Source organism: Neoarius graeffei, chromosome 15 (assembly GCF_027579695.1).
Source record: "Neoarius graeffei isolate fNeoGra1 chromosome 15, fNeoGra1.pri, whole genome shotgun sequence".
NCBI lineage: Eukaryota > Metazoa > Chordata > Actinopteri > Siluriformes > Ariidae > Neoarius > Neoarius graeffei.
Genome location: NC_083583.1, coordinates 75,944,605 through 75,966,550, shown reverse-complemented (window position 1 = coordinate 75,966,550; position 21,946 = coordinate 75,944,605). Strand labels below are relative to the sequence as shown.

General features: G+C 41.1%; 1 protein-coding gene across 1 annotated transcript in view; it reads left to right on the top strand.

Annotated features, from left to right (window-relative positions):
- Positions 1-21,946, top strand: part of LOC132899070 (mucin-5B-like) — a 54,974-nt gene that overhangs the window by 22,811 nt on the left and 10,217 nt on the right. Inside the window, exons 22-30 of the mRNA XM_060940709.1 lie at positions 25-204; positions 4,551-4,790; positions 5,118-5,274; positions 5,731-5,859; positions 6,768-6,915; positions 7,931-8,005; positions 8,340-8,566; positions 9,207-9,441; positions 14,275-14,435. Of these exons, the coding sequence (XP_060796692.1) occupies positions 25-204; positions 4,551-4,790; positions 5,118-5,274; positions 5,731-5,859; positions 6,768-6,915; positions 7,931-8,005; positions 8,340-8,566; positions 9,207-9,441; positions 14,275-14,435 (1,552 nt within the window). The remainder of the gene's footprint in view (positions 1-24; positions 205-4,550; positions 4,791-5,117; positions 5,275-5,730; positions 5,860-6,767; positions 6,916-7,930; positions 8,006-8,339; positions 8,567-9,206; positions 9,442-14,274; positions 14,436-21,946) is intronic.

Genomic DNA, 21,946 nt, shown 5'->3' with positions numbered 1-21,946 from the left:
AAAACTAATGTATTTCATTCACAGAGCAATGAGCTGATCCTCTCAGATGGAACGTACCAAGTGGTACAGAGAAGCAATGGAGATGAAATCCCATATCAGATCCGCACGATGGGAAACTACTTGGTGATTGAGACCTATAACAGCATCATGCTCATATGGGACAGAAAAACTACAATATACATTGTGCTCAGTCCTGAATTTAGTGTGAGTATTTATGTCTTATCACTAACAGTTTTTTTTAATCAACATTTTACTGGATACGAAATGTGCAAAATTTATTATTTTTATTATTATTATTATTATTATTACAACCCCAATTCCAAAAAAAATGGGACCCTGTGCAAAGTTTAAACTGAGACATTTTATGAAAAATATTAGCTTATTTTGAATTTGATGGCAGCAACACTTCTCAAAAAAGTGGGGACAGGGCAACAAAAGGCTGGAAAAGTAAGTGGTACTAAAAAGAAATAGCCGGAGGAACATTTTGCAAATAATTAGGTTAATTGGCCACAGGTCAGTAGAATGATTAGGTATACAAAGAGCATCATAGAGAGGCAGAGACTCTCAGAAGTAAAGATGGGCAGAAGTTCACCAATCTGTGAAAAACTGTCTACAAATTGTGGAACAATTTCAGAATAATGTTCCTTAATGTACAATTGCAAAGACTTTGAATATCTCATCATCTACAGTACATAATATAATAAAAAAAATTCTGAGAATTTGGAGAAATCTCTGTGTGCAAGGGACAAGGCCAAACATCAATACTGGATGCCCGTGATCTTCGGGCCCTCAGGTGGTACTGCATTAAAAGTAGGCAGGATTCTGTAATGGAAATCATTGCATGGGCTCAGGAACACTTCCAGAAATCATTGCCTGGAAAACAGTTCACCATGCCAGCCACAAATCGAGCATAGTGTAGTTCTGGCAGGCCATGAAGCCAAGCTCAGCCCTCAATCCCAGCTACATCAGCTGACTGCAGCAGATCTCAAGCTAACACCCATCAGCTGTCAGCTCAGCTGATTCCCTTCTATGCATTCTATTGGCAAATCTATCATAGAGCATCTTATAACTTATCATAGAGCTGCTTTAACCTGCCTACCTTTGCTGCTTCCTCTGCAAGCCATTTTGCAAGCGAGCACCATTTCCATTCGCCAGAGCTCTCGTTTGGCAAGTAGAAGTCTTCTGCTCCCAGGACTAATGAATGGCCTTGTGCCCAGATTCCTGGAAATCATGTTAATAAATAGGATCGCGGCTCCAGTCAGAGCTTCCCTCGAGGACCTGTTTGCATTGTTACGGGGAGCATCCGCATCGAGCCCCCAGCTGCAGATATTTTCAGCTCCTCTGCTCCTAGGGAAGCCACCAAAAACAGAAACACTGCCACACCTCTGCACAGTCTGAGTTCCAGCCACTCCGCTGCCCAAAGAGAGCACGAGTCTAAGCCCAAGCAGCTGCACCTGTGGACCCGAATAACTCCTGGTCAGCTTGTCCAGCATCACTTGTGACTATGAACTCCAGAATCCAAGCCCTGAAGTCCAGTTGGCCCCCTCTACAAATTCGTGTTTCCCGGTAACAGCAGGTTTGTTTACATCCTCCATGCTCCCAGTTCGCCATGGGACCAGCTCCTGCATCACAGAACAATGACATTACCACCCAACTACACAATTTGATAATTTGCATTAGCCCTATAAGATAGCTCCCCATAAATATTTTTTGGGGGGGAGAAAAAAAGCCTAATAATCAATTTATCTGCTCTTCATAATGACAAAGCTCAAAGCATCAATGAACAGTTGATAACTTCAACAAAATAGACCTGATGTTAAAACTATAATGCTTTTCCTGGTTATACAGTTATACTTGTGACTATATAGGACACCTATATAGAAGCAACTTATGTATAATCATGTTAGCTGTTATCACCCAAATGAAGATGGGTTCCCCTTTGAGTTTGGTTCCACTCAAGGTTTCTTCCTCATGTCGTCTGAGGGAGTTTTTCCTTGTCACCATCACCACAGGCTTGCTCATCGGGGATAAATTAGGGATTAATTTAGTTCATGTTTAAAGTCTTTAATTTTCTGTAAAGCTGTTTTGCAGCAAGATCTGTTGTTAAAGACGCTATACAAATAAACTGATTTGATTATAGAATTTCTAGGCATCACTTCAGACAGCAACCAGATGCAAGCTTCACTGCCTTTCCAAAAAATCAAATCGTTTTAGAGAGATCATGAGAAGCGTAGGAAGCAAAAGCAATTTGAAAAGGGAACTGTTTCTATGTTTGGATATCTTAATTACGCAATGCACATTATTCCCCAGGGACGCTCCTTTGTATCCAGGCTTTTGACCTCTAAATCTCTAGAGAATTCCATGATAAGGTGAGCTTGGATACAGGCTGCAGATCTGAACTCTGGTTCTGGTCTCCTTCTGTTAGGCAAATGGAACAGTATCTAATTATTCTATAATGAAAACCTGGAATCTCCATTAGAAATTAAGTTGTTCACAGATACAGCCCCTTCCATGGGGGTGGGGGGTGTTCAATAATCAGCAGTTTGCTGATACATGGCCAAAATAAATCTCATCCTTGTCAGCTGACAGTTCTTCCACTGGTCTAATGGAATCTACCCAATTGTGTAGCTTGTTTTCTGTGGGGTAAACACTGGTCAAGAAGCAAATCCTGTTTTTGTGACAATAAGGCAGCAGCTGTAAACATCATTAACAAGGGCGCTCCTCAGTTCTGTTATTAATAGATTCATGACACGCCTCACATGGTCCTCTGTGTTGGACAATTTCATCATTTGAATAGCCCATATTCCAGGCTTGGACAACAATGGCTTATTCTTGTCCCACTTTGAAATTCAGAATTTCGCCAACTGTGCCCAGAGGCAGCGCCATCCAGCCTGACCTGCCCTGTTCATTCAAACTGCACTAGATTAAACAATAAATGTTATTGCATAGCTGCTCAGGCTCTCTGTATAAACTTACTAGCTATATTACCCCAACAGGAATCTGTGAAGTTTCAACTCACCTCACTGTATTTCATCTTGGTTTAACTTTCTTCTTACTTAACAATTCAACGAGCTCCTCCTGCTGGCTCTTCCATGAAAGCATGGAAGGTCAGGGAGGTCTGCCTGGTGTGGTGGCTTTGGGTTTTTTTGCTGTAGCTCTCCCTGCTTTAGCCTTTCCATGTAGGCATATGATAGAGCAGGGATGTATGCTCTTCCTGCCCCAAGGCTTTCCACATGTGCATGTGGAAGGGCAGGGAGGTCTCTTAATCCATGTAATTTCTGTTGCTGCCACCTTCCCTGCTTTAGCCAGCAGGCACATGGAAGGTTCAGGGAGCTGTTCTACCTGCCTCAAGGCTTTCCATATAAGCACGTAGAAGGGCAGGGAGGTCCCATATCCTAACCTTAATCAATGTCATCTCTGTTGTCATTGATGTCTGCTGTGTTCTGTACCCTATGGGGGGTTGCTCTCCCTGCTTTAGCCTTTCTATATAGGCATATAGTAGGGCAGGGAGGTCTCAGAACAGAGCCACCCACCAAATACAACTTGTTGCAAATATTGCAGTGTAAATAATGTTCCTTGATGAGAGTAGTTCTGACAGAAATGTAGGTTCAAGCTCTATCATGCAAAGAAGAAGCCATATGTGAACATGATCCAGAAATGCCACCATCTTCTCTGGGCCAAAGCTCATTTAAAATGGACTGAGGTAAAGGAAAACTGTTCTTTGGCCATATGAATTGAAATTTGAAATTCTTTGTGGAAACCATAGATGCCACATCCTCCAGACTAAAGAGGAGAGGGACCATCCACCTTATCAGTGCTTAGTTCAAAAGCCTGAATCTCTGATGGTATGAGGGTGCATTAGTGCCTATGGCATGGGCAGCTTGCACATCTGGAAAGGTACCATCAATGCTGAAAGGTGTACAGATTTTAGAGCAACATGTGCTCCCATCCAGATGACATCTTTTTCTGGGAAAGCCTTGCATATTTCAGCAAGACACTGCTAACTTGCATATTGCATCTATTACAACAGTACGGCTTCATACTAGAAGAGTACAGTTACTGAACTGGCCTGCCTACAGTCCAGACCTCTCACCAATTGAAAACATTTGGCATATCATGAAATGAAAAATACAAAAAAGAAGACCCAGGACTGTTGAGCAGCTAGAATCCTATATCAGACAAGAGTGGGACAACATTCCTCTCCTAAAACTCCAGCAACTGGTCTCCTCAGTTCCCAGATGTTTACAGACTGTTGTTAAAAGAAAACAGGATGCTACACAGTGGTAAACATAACCCTGTCCCAACGTTTTTGAGATGTGTTTGCTGCCATTAAGTTCAAAAATACCTTATTCTTTTTCTTAAAATGGTACATTTTCTCAGTTTAAACATTTGATATATTGTCTATGTTCAATTGTGAAAAATTCATGGGTTTATGAGATTTGCAAATCATTGCATTCTGTTTTTCTTTACATTTTACACAGCATCCCAACATTTTTGGAATTGGAATTGTAAGTGTTATATGGTTTTGATGTACTATGCTGCATTAACAGGGAAATGTGTGCGGTTTGTGTGGAAACTTTGATGGCAATGCCAACAATGACTTCACCACAAGAAGTCAAGAAGTTGTCACTGACCCTCTCAACTTTGGAAACAGCTGGAAAGTGTCTCCCACCTGTCCTGAGGCACTGGCCATTCAAGAACCATGTGCTAATAATCCATACAGGGAGGCATGGGCACAGAAACAGTGCAGCATCATAAATAGTGATACTTTTGCCACCTGCCATTCGCAGGTATCATCTTAATACAGACACAATACAAAACAATGTTTTTTGTTTTTAACTGCATTCTAGCAAGAAAAATTCTGGGTGGAGAGTGACATGTCAATAGGGAGATCAGATTGTAATTAAATTTTAAAACTGCATGTTTTATTACAGAATATTTATGTCAAATATTTAGATGAAGACACACTAGTACATGAATATCAAATCTGTCAGCTAAGATTCATAACAGAATTTGTCATGTGCAGCACTCATTGATGGAAAGATATAGTATCCAATGGCTAAACTATCCAAGCTGGTACACAATGAAGTGCATTATCAGTGCCTTACCTTTTCTAGGTGGAACCATCTTCATATTATTCTGCATGTGTGAGTGATGCATGTGCTTGTGACAGTGGAGGAGATTGTGAGTGTTTCTGTACTGCTGTAGCAGCCTATGCTAAGGCCTGTAGTGCTGCTGGAGTGTGTATTCCTTGGAGAAGCCCAAAAATTTGCCGTGAGTCATATATATCTTCAGATTAGTGCTGAAAGGGTCGGGAAATTTCACAGTATGATACCTGTACAACACATCTTATTTAAGGTATATCATGGGACAACTGTTATAATATTTGCCTTAATATTAGCCAACTTTTGTTTGGAAACATTCTGGTTGGTTAGTTCTGTTTACAGTTAAACTGACTAGCGAATGTTATGGGATGGTGGGTTGGTAATCTGCTAATCTGACATAATTCAAAACAAAACAGAGTTTCTGAAAACCTTTTTCATTCTTTGCAAACACTAGCAGCTACAAGTGGTTAGCATGATAGCTACATGAAAGCTTACAGGCTGAACAAAGAAAATAGATTTCATAGCAGTGAGAAAATAGGAAACCAAATATATGGTCTCATTTCATTTATATCCAAGTTCAGACAAAATAGTGTTTAAAATGGCAACATTGTGACTGATTTTGCAGCATTGTTCTGTGATTACTACAACCCACCTGGTGAGTGTGAGTGGCACTACAAGCCTTGTGGTCACACATGTTTGAAGACTTGCAGGAACCCCACAGGAAACTGCACAGTGCAAACCCCAGGACTGGAAGGTACAAGTTTATGTTTATATATATATATATACATATATATATATATATATGAGTTGTCCAACACACATGCTTAATGTTGAAAGAGCAAGTTACAGCAGTAACAGCAGCAACTGCTGTGTAAAGTTTAGTGGTTTAGTCAACACCACCTAAACCAAGACCAAGTCATGACCAAGACCAAAGCATATTGAGACCAAGACTTTGAGGGGTAGAGATCAAGGCAAGATTAAAAACAAGGCAGGGCAAAACCGAGTCAAGACCAGGACCAGACCAGTGGGTGTGAAGGTGGGCAGGGAGAGGTGACAGCCGTTAACAGGAGGAAAGTTTTCAAATTAGAAATTAATCACGTTATTGGTCGCATTTGAAACAGAAAATTTGACATCCAATCACCATAATGATGATGTTAACCAATAAATCAGAAAGTGCAAAGGCAATTTAGTGAAATCCCCACAGTTGTGGTCTTGACTGGTCTTGAAATAAAATCCACAGTCCTCTATGCCCGAGATCGAGACAAGACCAAGTAAAAATGCGGTCGATTCTGAGACGAAACCGAGACCTTCAAAAAGTGTTCTTGAGACCAGTCTCAAGTACTACAACATGAGGAAAGTTTATGCTTGATGTTGAGTACACATGTTTACTGATGATTTTATATCTGTTAAAACTTTAGTTAAATCACTCTCATTCAAGACAGCTACCATAAAGTAAAATGCATCTCTTTAGTAATGTTGTAGTCAAATGTTTGATGAACTTTAACATAGTGCATATACAGTGAATACAAGCATTGTGACAATAAAGACACAAGTTTTAATTGAATATAAGTCTGAGGTTCCAAAGGTGATGTGGTGAATTAGCAGACGGCATATAAAAATTACATCATAATGAACTCCATCTTGCTCCCTTGGTTGTTGCAGGTTGCTATCCTGAATGCCCAAGTGATCTCCCTTTTTTTGATGAGGACAGCATGAAGTGTGTGGCACAGGATCAGTGTGGCTGCTATGCTGAAATGCTACATTATGAGATTGGCCAATCTGTCCCTAATAACATCAACTGTCAGATATGGTATGTTTATTATAAGCTTCTACTGTATCTACTTCTACAGGTCAGTATAGCGACACTGGCAAGGTGATACATGATTTATTAACTGGAGTAATTACATTTAATTGCTCTGTAATTCCTTTTTCTATTCAAGATGCAGCAATTATAGAAACTACTTTAGAAAACAATTTGAATGTTCCAAATATCTTCAGTTTTTTAATTAAAAAAAAAGCATTTGCATTTTAATTTGCTTTTTTTCTCTTTTAAAAAACCCTTTAATGGACTTTAATGGAATGTATTACATGTTCCTTTGAGAGCATTGTAAAAGTGTTATGCAGTTCACTTTAAATGAAGTGGGTTAGTCAGGTTTAATTATTTGTAATATAGACTACTCAAATAGTTGACCGTAAATAGAAGATATAGAGTGGCACAACCAGGGATGCGGGATGGCAATTTACATTCTGGATACTGGAATGTTAAACTGCATAAATGCTGCATGAGCTATGAGGTCACATCCATATGACAGTCAAATAATTGTGGGAATAATAATAATAATAATAATAATAATAATAATAATTATTATTATTATTATAAAAGATCAAAATATGTTGTGATATAACAAAGAAAAGAATGTATTAATTGACATGGTGACGTTATCTGTGAGGAGATGTTAATTTAATATTTGTGGAAGTTTTTTACATCACACTGATACATACTTGAACATTAATTCTTCTGTTTTAATATCAAGTGAGTGTACATCAAATGGAACAAGCTGCAAATATGATGTAAAAGGTGAGCATAATCAAGCTATAACTGTTTTCATTTGCAGTATATATTGTATTTTTGGTCAACTGGTCCTTACAAGCATAAAAACAACCTTATTGTGTGTTCCCAGCTTGTACATGCCAACATAATAATACCACATACAAATACGGAGATATAATATACCACACAACGGATGGACTTGGAAACTGCATTATTGCTATATGTGCTGAGGATGGAAATATTAATAAGACAGTAGCACCTTGTGAATCTACAGTTGCCCCAACATTACCAACATCATCACTGACTACAACACCAAAACCTACAACTGTATTTGTTTTTATCACACCAGGTGTGTATCATGAGAAAGGAAATGACTATTAAGCATCAGGAATGGTAGCACTAAATAAATTAATATGTTTGGGAGACAAAGCAAATACGAAGTGAATGACAGAAGCAAAAGGGCATGGCCAATGACATGCAAGAGTTTATTTTGAAAAATTACAAAAGGTGAATACATCAGGGGTATGGGGAAATAGTTTACATGCCACTTACAACACTTTCTGTCACTACTTCCACAGCCACACAAGTAACAACTACACGGCCATCCACAGAGTCCACCATATCACCAGAAATAACAACACTGACTAGCAAACCAGTTGTAACGGAAACAAATGTGATTCCAGAAGTGACAACCAATCAGGTCCATACAACTCCTTCCAAAGAGACCACAAGTGCAGCAGAAACAACAAAACTGATGACAACAGCTTCTACAAAGACAGCAACCTTGCCGACAGAAATAACAAGCACTCAAATGTTGGAAACTACAAGTGCCAAAGAATCCACTATTTCCCCAGAAACAACAACATTGCCAAGTACAACACTTCCTGTTACTTCTACCAGAGCCACACAAGTAAGAACTACACGGCCGTCCACAGAGTCTACCATATCACCAGAAATAACAACACTAACTAGCAAACCAGTTGTAAAGGTAACAACAGTGACTCCAGAAGTGACAACCACTCAGGTCCCTACAAGTCCTTCCGAAGAGATCACAAGTGCAACAGAAACAACAAAACTGACCACAACAGCTGCTCCAAAGTCAACAACCTTGCCAACAGAAACAACAACCACTCAGCCTTTGGAAACTTCTACTTCTAAGGAAACCACTATTTCCCCAGAAACAACAACATTACCAATTACAACAATTCCTGTTACGACTACTACAGCCACACAAGTAACAACTACACGGCCGTCGACAGAGTCCACAATATCACCAGAAATAACAACACTAACGAGCAAACCAGTTGTAAAGGTAACAACAGTGACTCCAGAACTGACAACCACTCAGGTCCCTACAAGTCCTTCCAAAGAGATCACAAGTGCAACAGAAACAACAAAACTGACCACAACAGCTGCTCCAAAGTCAACAACCTTGCCAACAAAAACAACAATCACTCAGCCTTTGGAAACTTCTACTTCTAAGGAAACCAGTATTTCCCCAGAAACAACAACATTGCCAGTTACAACGCTTCCTGTTACTTCTACCACAGCCACACAAGTATCAACTACAAGGCCATTGACAGAGTCCACCATATCACCAGAAACAACAACACAAACTAGCAAACCAGTTGTAAAGGTAACAACAGTGGTTACAGAAGTGACAACGACTCATGTCCCTCCAACTCCTTCCAAAGAGACCACAAGTGCTACAGAAACAACAAAACTAACCACGACAGCTGCTCCAAAGACAACAACCTTGCCAACAGAAATAACAACCACTCATCTGTTGGAAACTTCTACTTCTAAGGAAACCACTCTTTCTCCAGAAACAACAACATTGCCAATGACAACAATTCCTGTTACGACTACCACAGCTACACACGGAACAACTACACGGCCATCTACGGAGTCCACCATATCACCAGAAATAACAAAGCTAACTAGCAAACCAGTTGTAAAGGTAACAACAGTGATTCCAGAAGTGACAACGACTCATGTCCCTACAACTCCTTCCAAAGAGACCACAAGAGCAACAGAAACAACAAAACTGACCACGACAGCTGCTCCAAAGACAACAACATTGCCAAGAGAAATAACAACCACTCAAGAGTCTACTTCTAAGGAAATCAGTACTTCCCAAGAAACAACAACATTGCCAATTACAACAATTCCTGTTACGACTACTACAGCTACACACGTAACAACTACTCGGCCATCGACAGAGTCCACAATATCACCAGAAATAACAAAGCTAACTAGTAAACCAATTGTAAAGGTAACAACAGTGATTCCAGAAGTGACAACGACTCATGTCCCTACAACTCCTTCCAAAGAGACCACAAGAGCAACAGAAACAACAAAACTGACCACGACAGCGGCTCCAAAGACAACAACCTTGCCAACAGAAATAACAACCACTCAAAAGTCTACTTCTAAGAAAACCACTACTTCCCAAGAAACAACAACATTGCCAATTACAACAATTCCTGTTACGACTACTACAGCTACACACGTAACAACTACTCGGCCATCGACGGAGTCCACAATATCACCAGAAATAACAACACTAACTAGCAAACCAGTTGTAAAGGTAACAACAGTGATTCCAGAAGTGACAACGACTCATGTCCCTACAACTCCTTCCAAAGAGACCACAAGTGCAACAGAAACAACAAAACTGACCACGACAGCTGCTCCAAAGACAACAACCTTGCCAACAGAAATAACAACCACTCATCCGTTGGAAACTTCTACTTCGAAGGAAACCACTACTTCCCAAGAATCAACAACATTGCCAATTACAACAATTCCTATTACGACTACTACAGTTACACACATAACAACTACTCGGCCATCGACGGAGTCCACAATATCACCAGAAATAACAAAGCTAACTAGCAAACCAGTTGTAAAGGTAACAACAGTGATTCCAGAAGTGACAACAACTCATGTCCCGACAACTCCTTCCAAAGAGACCACAAGTGCGACAGAAACAACAAAACTGACCACGACAGCTGCTCCAAAGACAACAACCTTGCCAACAGAAATAACAACAACTCAAGAGTCTACTTCTAAGGAAACCACTACTTCCCAAGAAACAACAACATTGCCAATTAAAACAATTCCTGTTACGACTACTACAGCTACACACGTAACAACTACTCGGCCATCGACGGAGTCCACAATATCACCAGAAATAACAACACTAACTAGCAAACCAGTTGTAAAGGTAACAACAGTGATTCCAGAAGTGACAACGACTCATGTCCCTACAACTCCTTCCAAAGAGTCCACAAGTGCGACAGAAACAACAAAACTGACCACGACAGCTGCTCCAAAGACAACAACCTTGCCAACAGAAATAACAACCACTCAAGAGTCTACTTCTAAGGAAACCACTACTTCCCAAGAAACAACAACATTGCCAATTAAAACAATTCCTGTTACGACTACTACAGCTACACACGTAACAACTACTCGGCCATCGACGGAGTCCACAATATCACCAGAAATAACAACACTAACTAGCAAACCAGTTGTAAAGGTAACAACAGTGATTCCAGAAGTGACAACGACTCATGTCCCTACAACTCCTTCCAAAGAGACCACAAGTGCGACAGAAACAACAAAACTGACCACGACAGCTGCTCCAAAGACAACAACCTTGCCAACAGAAATAACAACCACTCAAGAGTCTACTTCTAAGGAAACCACTACTTCCCAAGAAACAACAACATTGCCAATTAAAACAATTCCTGTTACGACTACTACAGCTACACACGTAACAACTACTCGGCCATCGACGGAGTCCACAATATCACCAGAAATAACAACACTAACTAGCAAACCAGTTGTAAAGGTAACAACAGTGATTCCAGAAGTGACAACGACTCATGTCCCTACAACTCCTTCCAAAGAGACCACAAGTGCGACAGAAACAACAAAACTGACCACAACAGCTGCTCCAAAGACAACAACATTGCCAACAGAAATAACAACCACTCAAGAGTCTACTTCTAAGGAAACCAGTACTTCCCAAGAAACAACAACATTGCCAATTACAACAATTCCTGTTACGACTACTACAGCTACACACGTAACAACTACTCGGCCATCGACAGAGTCCACAATATCACCAGAAATAACAAAGCTAACTAGCAAACCAGTTGTAAAGGTAACAACAGTGATTCCAGAAGTGACAACAACTCATGTCCCTACAACTCCTTCCAAAGAGACCACAAGTGCGACAGAAACAACAAAACTGACCACGACAGCTGCTCCAAAGACAACAACCTTGCCAACAGAAATAACAACCACTCAAGAGTCTACTTCTAAGGAAACCACTACTTCCCAAGAAACAACAACATTGCCAATTACAACAATTCCTGTTACGACTACTACAGCTACACACGTAACAACTACTCGGCCATCGACGGAGTCCACAATATCACCAGAAATAACAACACTAACTAGCAAACCAGTTGTAAAGGTAACAACAGTGATTCCAGAAGTGACAACGACTCATGTCCCTACAACTCCTTCCAAAGAGACCACAAGTGCGACAGAAACAACAAAACTGACCACGACAGCTGCTCCAAAGACAACGACCTTGCCAACAGAAATAACAACCACTCATCTGCTGGAAACTTCTACTTCTAAGGAAACCACTCTTTCTCTAGAAACAACAACATTGCCAATTACAACAATTCCTGTTACGACTACAACAGCTACACACGTAACAACTACACGGCCATCTACGGAGTCCACCATATCACCAGAAATAACAAAGCTAACTAGCAAACCAGTTGTAAAGGTAACAACAGTGATTCCAGAAGTGACAACGACTCATGTCCCTACAACTCCTTCCAAAGAGACCACAAGTGCAACAGAAACAACAAAACTGACCACTACAGCTGCTCCAAAGACAACAACATTGCCAACAGAAATAACAAACACTCAAAAATCTACTTCGAAGGAAACCACTACTTCCCAAGAATCAACAACATTGCCAATTACAACAATTCCTATTACGACTACTACAGTTACACACGTAACAACTACTCGGCCATCGACGGAGTCCACAATATCACCAGAAATAACAAAGCTAACTAGCAAACCAGTTGTAAAGGTAACAACAGTGATTCCAGAAGTGACAACAACTCATATCCCTACAACTCCTTCCAAAGAGACCACAAGTGCGACAGAAACAACAAAACTGACCACTACAGCTGCTCCAAAGACAACAACCTTGCCAACAGAAATAACAAGCACTCAAAAGTCTACTTCTAAGGAAACCACTACTTCCCAAGAAACAACAACATTGCCAATTACAACAATTCCTGTTACGACTACTACAGCTACACACGTAACAACTACTCGGCCATCGACGGAGTCCACAATATCACCAGAAATAACAACACTAACTAGCAAACCAGTTGTAAAGGTAACAACAGTGATTCCAGAAGTGACAACGACTCATGTCCCTACAACTCCTTCTAAAGAGACCACAAGTGCAACAGAAACAACAAAACTGACCACGACAGCTGCTCCAAAGACAACAACATTGCCAACAGAAATAACAACCACTCAAGAGTCTACTTCTAAGGAAACCACTACTTCCCAAGAAACAACAACATTGCCAATTACAACAATTCCTGTTACGACTACTACAGCTACACACGTAACAACTACTCGGCCATCGACGGAGTCCACAATATCACCAGAAATAACAAAGCTAACTAGCAAACCAGTTGTAAAGGTAACAACAGTGATTCCAGAAGTGACAACGACTCATGTCCCTACAACTCCTTCCAAAGAGACCACAAGCGCAACAGAAACAACAAAACTGACCACGACAGCTGCTCCAAAGACAACGACCTTGCCAACAGAAATAACAACCACTCATCCGTTGGAAACTTCTACTTCGAAGGAAACCACTACTTCCCAAGAATCAACAACATTGCCAATTACAACAATTCCTATTACGACTACTACAGTTACACACGTAACAACTACTCGGCCATCGACGGAGTCCACAATATCACCAGAAATAACAAAGCTAACTAGCAAACCAATTGTAAAGGTAACAACAGTGATTCCAGAAGTGACAACAACTCATGTCCCGACAACTCCTTCCAAAGAGACCACAAGTGCGACAGAAACAACAAAACTGACCACGACAGCTGCTCCAAAGACAACAACCTTGCCAACAGAAATAACAACCACTCAAGAGTCTACTTCTAAGGAAACCACTACTTCCCAAGAAACAACAACATTGCCAATTACAACAATTCCTGTTACGACTACTACAGCTACACACGTAACAACTACTCGGCCATCGACGGAGTCCACAATATCACCAGAAATAACAACACTAACTAGCAAACCAGTTTTAAAGGTAACAACAGTGATTCCAGAAGTGACAACGACTTATGTCCCTACAACTCCTTCCAAAGAGACCACAAGTGCGACAGAAACAACAAAACTGACCACGACAGCTGCTCCAAAGACAACAACATTGCCAACAGAAATAACAACCACTCAAGAGTCTACTTCTAAGGAAACCAGTACTTCCCAAGAAACAACAACATTGCCAATTACAACAATTCCTGTTACGAGTACTACAGCTACACACGTAACAACTACTCGGCCATCGACAGAGTCCACCATATCACCAGAAATAACAAAGCTAACTAGCAAACCAGTTGTAAAGGTAACAACAGTGATTCCAGAAGTGACAACGACTCTTGTCCCTACAACTCCTTCCAAAGAGACCACAAGTGCAACAGAAACAACAAAACTGACCACGATAGCTGCTCCAAAGACAACAACCTTGCCAACAGAAATAACAACCACTCAAGAGTCTACTTCTAAGGAAACCACTACTTCCCAAGAAACAACAACATTGCCAATTACAACAATTCCTGTTACGACTACTACAGCTACACACGTAACAACTACTCGGCCATCGACGGAGTCCACAATATCACCAGAAATAACAACACTAACTAGCAAACCAGTTGTAAAGGTAACAACAGTGATTCCAGAAGTGACAACGACTCATGTCCCTACAACTCCTTCCAAAGAGACCACAAGTGCGACAGAAACAACAAAACTGACCACGACAGCTGCTCCAAAGACAACGACCTTGCCAACAGAAATAACAACCACTCATCTGCTGGAAACTTCTACTTCTAAGGAAACCACTCTTTCTCTAGAAACAACAACATTGCCAATTACAACAATTCCTGTTACGAGTACAACAGCTACACACGTAACAACTACACGGCCATCTACGGAGTCCACCATATCACCAGAAATAACAAAGCTAACTAGCAAACCAGTTGTAAAGGTAACAACAGTGATTCCAGAAGTGACAACGACTCATGTCCCTACAACTCCTTCCAAAGAGACCACAAGTGCAACAGAAACAACAAAACTGACCACTACAGCTGCTCCAAAGACAACAACATTGCCAACAGAAATAACAAACACTCAAAAATCTACTTCGAAGGAAACCACTACTTCCCAAGAATCAACAACATTGCCAATTACAACAATTCCTATTACGACTACTACAGTTACACACGTAACAACTACTCGGCCATCGACGGAGTCCACAATATCACCAGAAATAACAAAGCTAACTAGCAAACCAGTTGTAAAGGTAACAACAGTGATTCCAGAAGTGACAACAACTCATATCCCTACAACTCCTTCCAAAGAGACCACAAGTGCGACAGAAACAACAAAACTGACCACGACAGCTGCTCCAAAGACAACAACCTTGCCAATAGAAATAACAACCACTCAAAAGTCTACTTCTAAGGAAACCACTACTTCCCAAGAAACAACAACATTGCCAATTACAACAATTCCTGTTACGACTACTTCAGCTACACACGTAACAACTACTCGGCCATCGACGGAGTCCACAATATCACCAGAAATAACAAAGCTAACTAGCAAACCAGTTGTAAAGGTAACAACAGTGATTCCAGAAGTGACAACAACTCATGTCCCTACAACTCCTTCCAAAGAGACCACAAGTGCGACAGAAACAACAAAACTGACCACTACAGCTGCTCCAAAGACAACAACCTTGCCAACAGAAATAACAACCACTCAAAAGTCTACTTCTAAGGAAACCACTACTTCCCAAGAAACAACAACATTGCCAATTACAACAATTCCTGTTACGACTACTACAGCTACACACGTAACAACTACTCGGCCATCGACGGAGTCCACAATATCACCAGAAATAACAACACTAACTAGCAAACCAGTTGTAAAGGTAACAACAGTGATTCCAGAAGTGACAACGACTCATGTCCCTACAACTCCTTCTAAAGAGACCACAAGTGCAACAGAAACAACAAAACTGACCACGACAGCTGCTCCAAAGACAACAACATTGCCAACAGAAATCACAACCACTCAAGAGTCTACTTCTAAGGAAACCACTACTTCCCAAGAAACAACAACATTGCCAATTACACCAATTCCTGTTACGACTACTACAGCTACACACGTAACAACTACTCGGCCATCGACGGAGTCCACAATATCACCAGAAATAACAAAGCTAACTAGCAAACCAGTTGTAAAGGTAACAACAGTGATTCCAGAAGTGACAACGACTCATGTCCCTACAACTCCTTCCAAAGAGACCACAAGCGCAACAGAAACAACAAAACTGACCACGACAGCTGCTCCAAAGACAACGACCTTGCCAACAGAAATAACAACCACTCATCCGTTGGAAACTTCTACTTCGAAGGAAACCACTACTTCCCAAGAATCAACAACATTGCCAATTACAACAATTCCTATTACGACTACTACAGTTACACACGTAACAACTACTCGGCCATCGACGGAGTCCACAATATCACCAGAAATAACAAAGCTAACTAGCAAACCAATTGTAAAGGTAACAACAGTGATTCCAGAAGTGACAACAACTCATGTCCCGACAACTCCTTCCAAAGAGACCACAAGTGCGACAGAAACAACAAAACTGACCACGACAGCTGCTCCAAAGACAACAACCTTGCCAACAGAAATAACAACCACTCAAGAGTCTACTTCTAAGGAAACCACTACTTCCCAAGAAACAACAACATTGCCAATTACAACAATTCCTGTTACGACTACTACAGCTACACACGTAACAACTACTCGGCCATCGACGGAGTCCACAATATCACCAGAAATAACAACACTAACTAGCAAACCAGTTTTAAAGGTAACAACAGTTATTCCAGAAGTGACAACGACTTATGTCCCTACAATTCCTTCCAAAGAGACCACAAGTGCGACAGAAACAACAAAACTGACCACGACAGCTGCTCCAAAGACAACAACCTTGCCAACAGAAATAACAACCACTCAAGAGTCTACTTCTAAGGAAACCAGTACTTCCCAAGAAACAACAACATTGCCAATTACAACAATTCCTGTTACGAGTACTACAGCTACACACGTAACAACTACTCGGCCATCGACAGAGTCCACCATATCACCAGAAATAACAAAGCTAACTAGCAAACCAGTTGTAAAGGTAACAACAGTGATTCCAGAAGTGACAACGACTCTTGTCCCTACAACTCCTTCCAAAGAGACCACAAGTGCAACAGAAACAACAAAACTGACCACGATAGCTGCTCCAAAGACAACAACCTTGCCAACAGAAATAACAACCACTCAAGAGTCTACTTCTAAGGAAACCACTACTTCCCAAGAAACAACAACATTGCCAATTACAACAATTCCTGTTACGACTACTACAGCTACACACGTAACAACTACTCGGCCATCGACGGAGTCCACAATATCACCAGAAATAACAACACTAACTAGCAAACCAGTTGTAAAGGTAACAACAGTGATTCCAGAAGTGACAACGACTCATGTCCCTACAACTCCTTCTAAAGAGACCACAAGTGCAACAGAAACAACAAAACTGACCACGACAGCTGCTCCAAAGACAACAACATTGCCAACAGAAATAACAACCACTCAAGAGTCTACTTCTAAGGAAACCACTACTTCCCAAGAAACAACAACATTGCCAATTACAACAATTCCTGTTACGACTACTACAGCTACACACGTAACAACTACTCGGCCATCGACGGAGTCCACAATATCACCAGAAATAACAAAGCTAACTAGCAAACCAGTTGTAAAGGTAACAACAGTGATTCCAGAAGTGACAACGACTCATGTCCCTACAACTCCTTCCAAAGAGACCACAAGCGCAACAGAAACAACAAAACTGACCACGACAGCTGCTCCAAAGACAACGACCTTGCCAACAGAAATAACAACCACTCATCCGTTGGAAACTTCTACTTCGAAGGAAACCACTACTTCCCAAGAATCAACAACATTGCCAATTACAACAATTCCTATTACGACTACTACAGTTACACACGTAACAACTACTCGGCCATCGACGGAGTCCACAATATCACCAGAAATAACAAAGCTAACTAGCAAACCAGTTGTAAAGGTAACAACAGTGATTCCAGAAGTGACAACAACTCATGTCCCGACAACTCCTTCCAAAGAGACCACAAGTGCGACAGAAACAACAAAACTGACCACGACAGCTGCTCCAAAGACAACAACCTTGCCAACAGAAATAACAACCACTCAAGAGTCTACTTCTAAGGAAACCACTACTTCCCAAGAAGAAACAACATTGCCAATTACAACAATTCCTGTTACGACTACTACAGCTACACACGTAACAACTACTCGGCCATCGACGGAGTCCACAATATCACCAGAAATAACAACACTAACTAGCAAACCAGTTTTAAAGGTAACAACAGTGATTCCAGAAGTGACAACGACTCATGTCCCTACAACTCCTTCCAAAGAGACCACAAGTGCGACAGAAACAACAAAACTGACCACGACAGCTGCTCCAAAGACAACAACCTTGCCAACAGAAATAACAACCACTCAAGAGTCTACTTCTAAGGAAACCAGTACTTCCCAAGAAACAACAACATTGCCAATTACAACAATTCCTGTTACGAGTACTACAGCTACACACGTAACAACTACTCGGCCATCGACAGAGTCCACAATATCACCAGAAATAACAAAGCTAACTAGCAAACCAGTTGTAAAGGTAACAACAGTGATTCCAGAAGTGACAATGACTCATGTCCCTACAACTCCTTCCAAAGAGACCACAAGCGCGACAGAAACAACAAAACTGACCACGACAGCTGCTCCAAAGACAACGACCTTGCCAACAGAAATCACAACCACTCATCCGTTGGAAACTTCTACTTCTAAGGAAACCACTCTTTCTCTAGAAACAACAACATTGCCAATTACAACAATTCCTGTTACGACTACCACAGCTACACACGTAACAACTACACGGCCATCTACGGAGTCCACCATATCACCAGAAATAACAAAGCTAACTAGCAAACCAGTTGTAAAGGTAACAACAGTGATTCCAGAAGTGACAACGACTCATGTCCCTACAACTCCTTCCAAAGAGACCACAAGTGCAATAGAAACAACAAAACTGACCACGACAGCTGCTCCAAAGACAACAACCTTGCCAACAGAAATAACAACCACTCAAGAGTCTACTTCTAAGGAAACCAGTACTTCCCAAGAAACAACAACATTGCCAATTACAACAATTCCTGTTACGACTACTACAGCTACACACGTAACAACTACTCGGCCATCGACGGAGTCCACAATATCACCAGAAATAACACTAACTACCAAACCAGTTTTAAAGGTAACAACAGTGATTCCTGAAGTGACAACGACTCATGTCCCTACAACTCCTTCCAAAGAGACCACAAGTCCAACAGAAACAACAAAACTGACCACGACAGCTGCTCCAAAGACAACAACCTTGCCAACAGAAATAACAACCACTCAAGAGTCTACTTCTAAGGAAACCAGTACTTCCCAAGAAACAACAACATTGCCAATTACAACAATTCCTGTTACGACTACTACAGCTACACACGTAACAACTACTCGGCCATCGACAGAGTCCACAATATCACCAGAAATAACAAAGCTAACTAGCAAACCAGTTGTAAAGGTAACAACAGTGATTCCAGAAGTGACAACGACTCATGTCCCTACAACTCCTTCCAAAGAGACCACAAGTGCGACAGAAACAACAAAACTGACCACGACAGCTGCTCCAAAGACAACAACCTTGCCAACAGCAATAACAACCACTCAAGCGTCTACTTCTAAGGAAACCACTACTTCCCAAGAAACAACAACATTGCCAATTACAACAATTCCTGTTACGACTACTACAGCTACACACGTAACAACTACTCGGCCATCGACAGAGTCCACAATATCACCAGAAATAACAAAGCTAACTAGCAAACCAGTTGTAAAGGTAACAACAGTGATTCCAGAAGTGACAACGACTCATGTCCCTACAACTCCTTCCAAAGAGACCACAAGTGCAACAGAAATAACAAAACTGACCACTACAGCTGCTCCAAAGACAACAACCTTGCCAACAGAAATAACAACCACTCAAAAATCTACTTCTAAGGAAACCACTACTTCCCAAGAATCAACAACATTGCCAATTACAACAATTCCTGTTACGACTACTACAGTTACACACGTAACAACTACTCGGCCATCGACGGAGTCCACCATATCACCAGAAATAACAAGGCTAACTAGCAAACCAGTTGTAAAGGTAACAACAGTGATTCCAGAAGTGACAACGACTCATGTCCCTACAACTCCTTCCAAAGAGACCACAAGTGCAGCAGAAACAACAAAACTGACCACGACAGCTGCTCCAAAGACAACGACCTTGCCAACAGAAATAACAACCACTCATCCGTTGGAAACTTCTACTTCTAAGGAAACCACTCTTTCTCTAGAAACAACAACATTGCCAATTACAACAATTCCTGTTACGACTACCACAGCTACACACGTAACAACTACACGGCCATCTACGGAGTCCACCATATCACCAGAAATAACAAGGCTAACTAGCAAACCAGTTGTAAAGGTAACAACAGTGATTCCAGAAGTGACAACGACTCATGTCCCTACAACTCCTTCCAAAGAGACCACAAGTGCAACAGAAATAACAAAACTGACCACGACAGCTGCTCCAAAGACAACAACCTTGCCAACAGAAATAACAACCACTCAGCATTTGGAAACTTCTACTTCTAAGGAAACCACTCTTTCTCCAGAAACAACAACATTGCCAATTACAACAATTCCTGTTATGAGTACCACAGCTACACATGTAATAACTGCACGGTCATCGACGGAGTCCACCATATCATCAGAAATAACAAAGCTAACTAGCAAACCAGTTGTAAAGCTAACAACAGTGATTCCTGAAGTGACAACGACTAATGTCCCTACAACTCCTTCCAAAGAGACCACAAGTGAAAAAGAAACAACAAAACTGACCACGACAGCTGCTCCAAAGACAACAACCTTGCCAACAGAAATAACAACCACTCAAAAGTCTACTTCTAAGGAAACCACTACTTCCCAAGAAACAACAACATTGCCAATTACAACAATTCCTGTTACGACTACTACAGCTACACACGTAACAACTACTCGGCCATCGACGGAGTCCACAATATCACCAGAAATAACAACACTAACTAGCAAACCAGTTGTAAAGGTAACAACAGTGATTCCAGAAGTGACAACGACTCATGTCCCTACAACTCCTTCCAAAGAGACCACAAGTGAAACAGAAACAACAAAACTGGCCACGACAGCTGCTCCAAAGACAACGACCTTGCCAACAGAAATAACAACCACTCAAAAGTCTACTTCTAAGGAAACCACTACTTCCCAAGAAACAACATTATTGCCAATTACAACAATTCCTGTTACGACTACCACAGCTACACACGTAACAACTACACGGCCGTCGAAGGAGTCCACCATATCACCAGAAATAACAAAGCTAACTAGCAAACCAGTTGTAAAGGTAACAACAGTGATTCCAGAAGTGACAATGACTCATGTCCCTACAACTCCTTCCAAAGAGACCACAAGTGCAGCAGAAACAACAAAACTGACCACGACAGCTGCTCCAAAGACAACGACCTTGCCAACAGAAATAACAACCACTCAAAAGTCTACTTCTAAGGAAACCACTCTTTCTCCAGAAACAACAACATTGCCAATTACAACAATTCCTGTTACAACTACCACAGCTACACACGTAACAACAACACGGCCGTCCACCGAGTCCACCATATCACCAGAA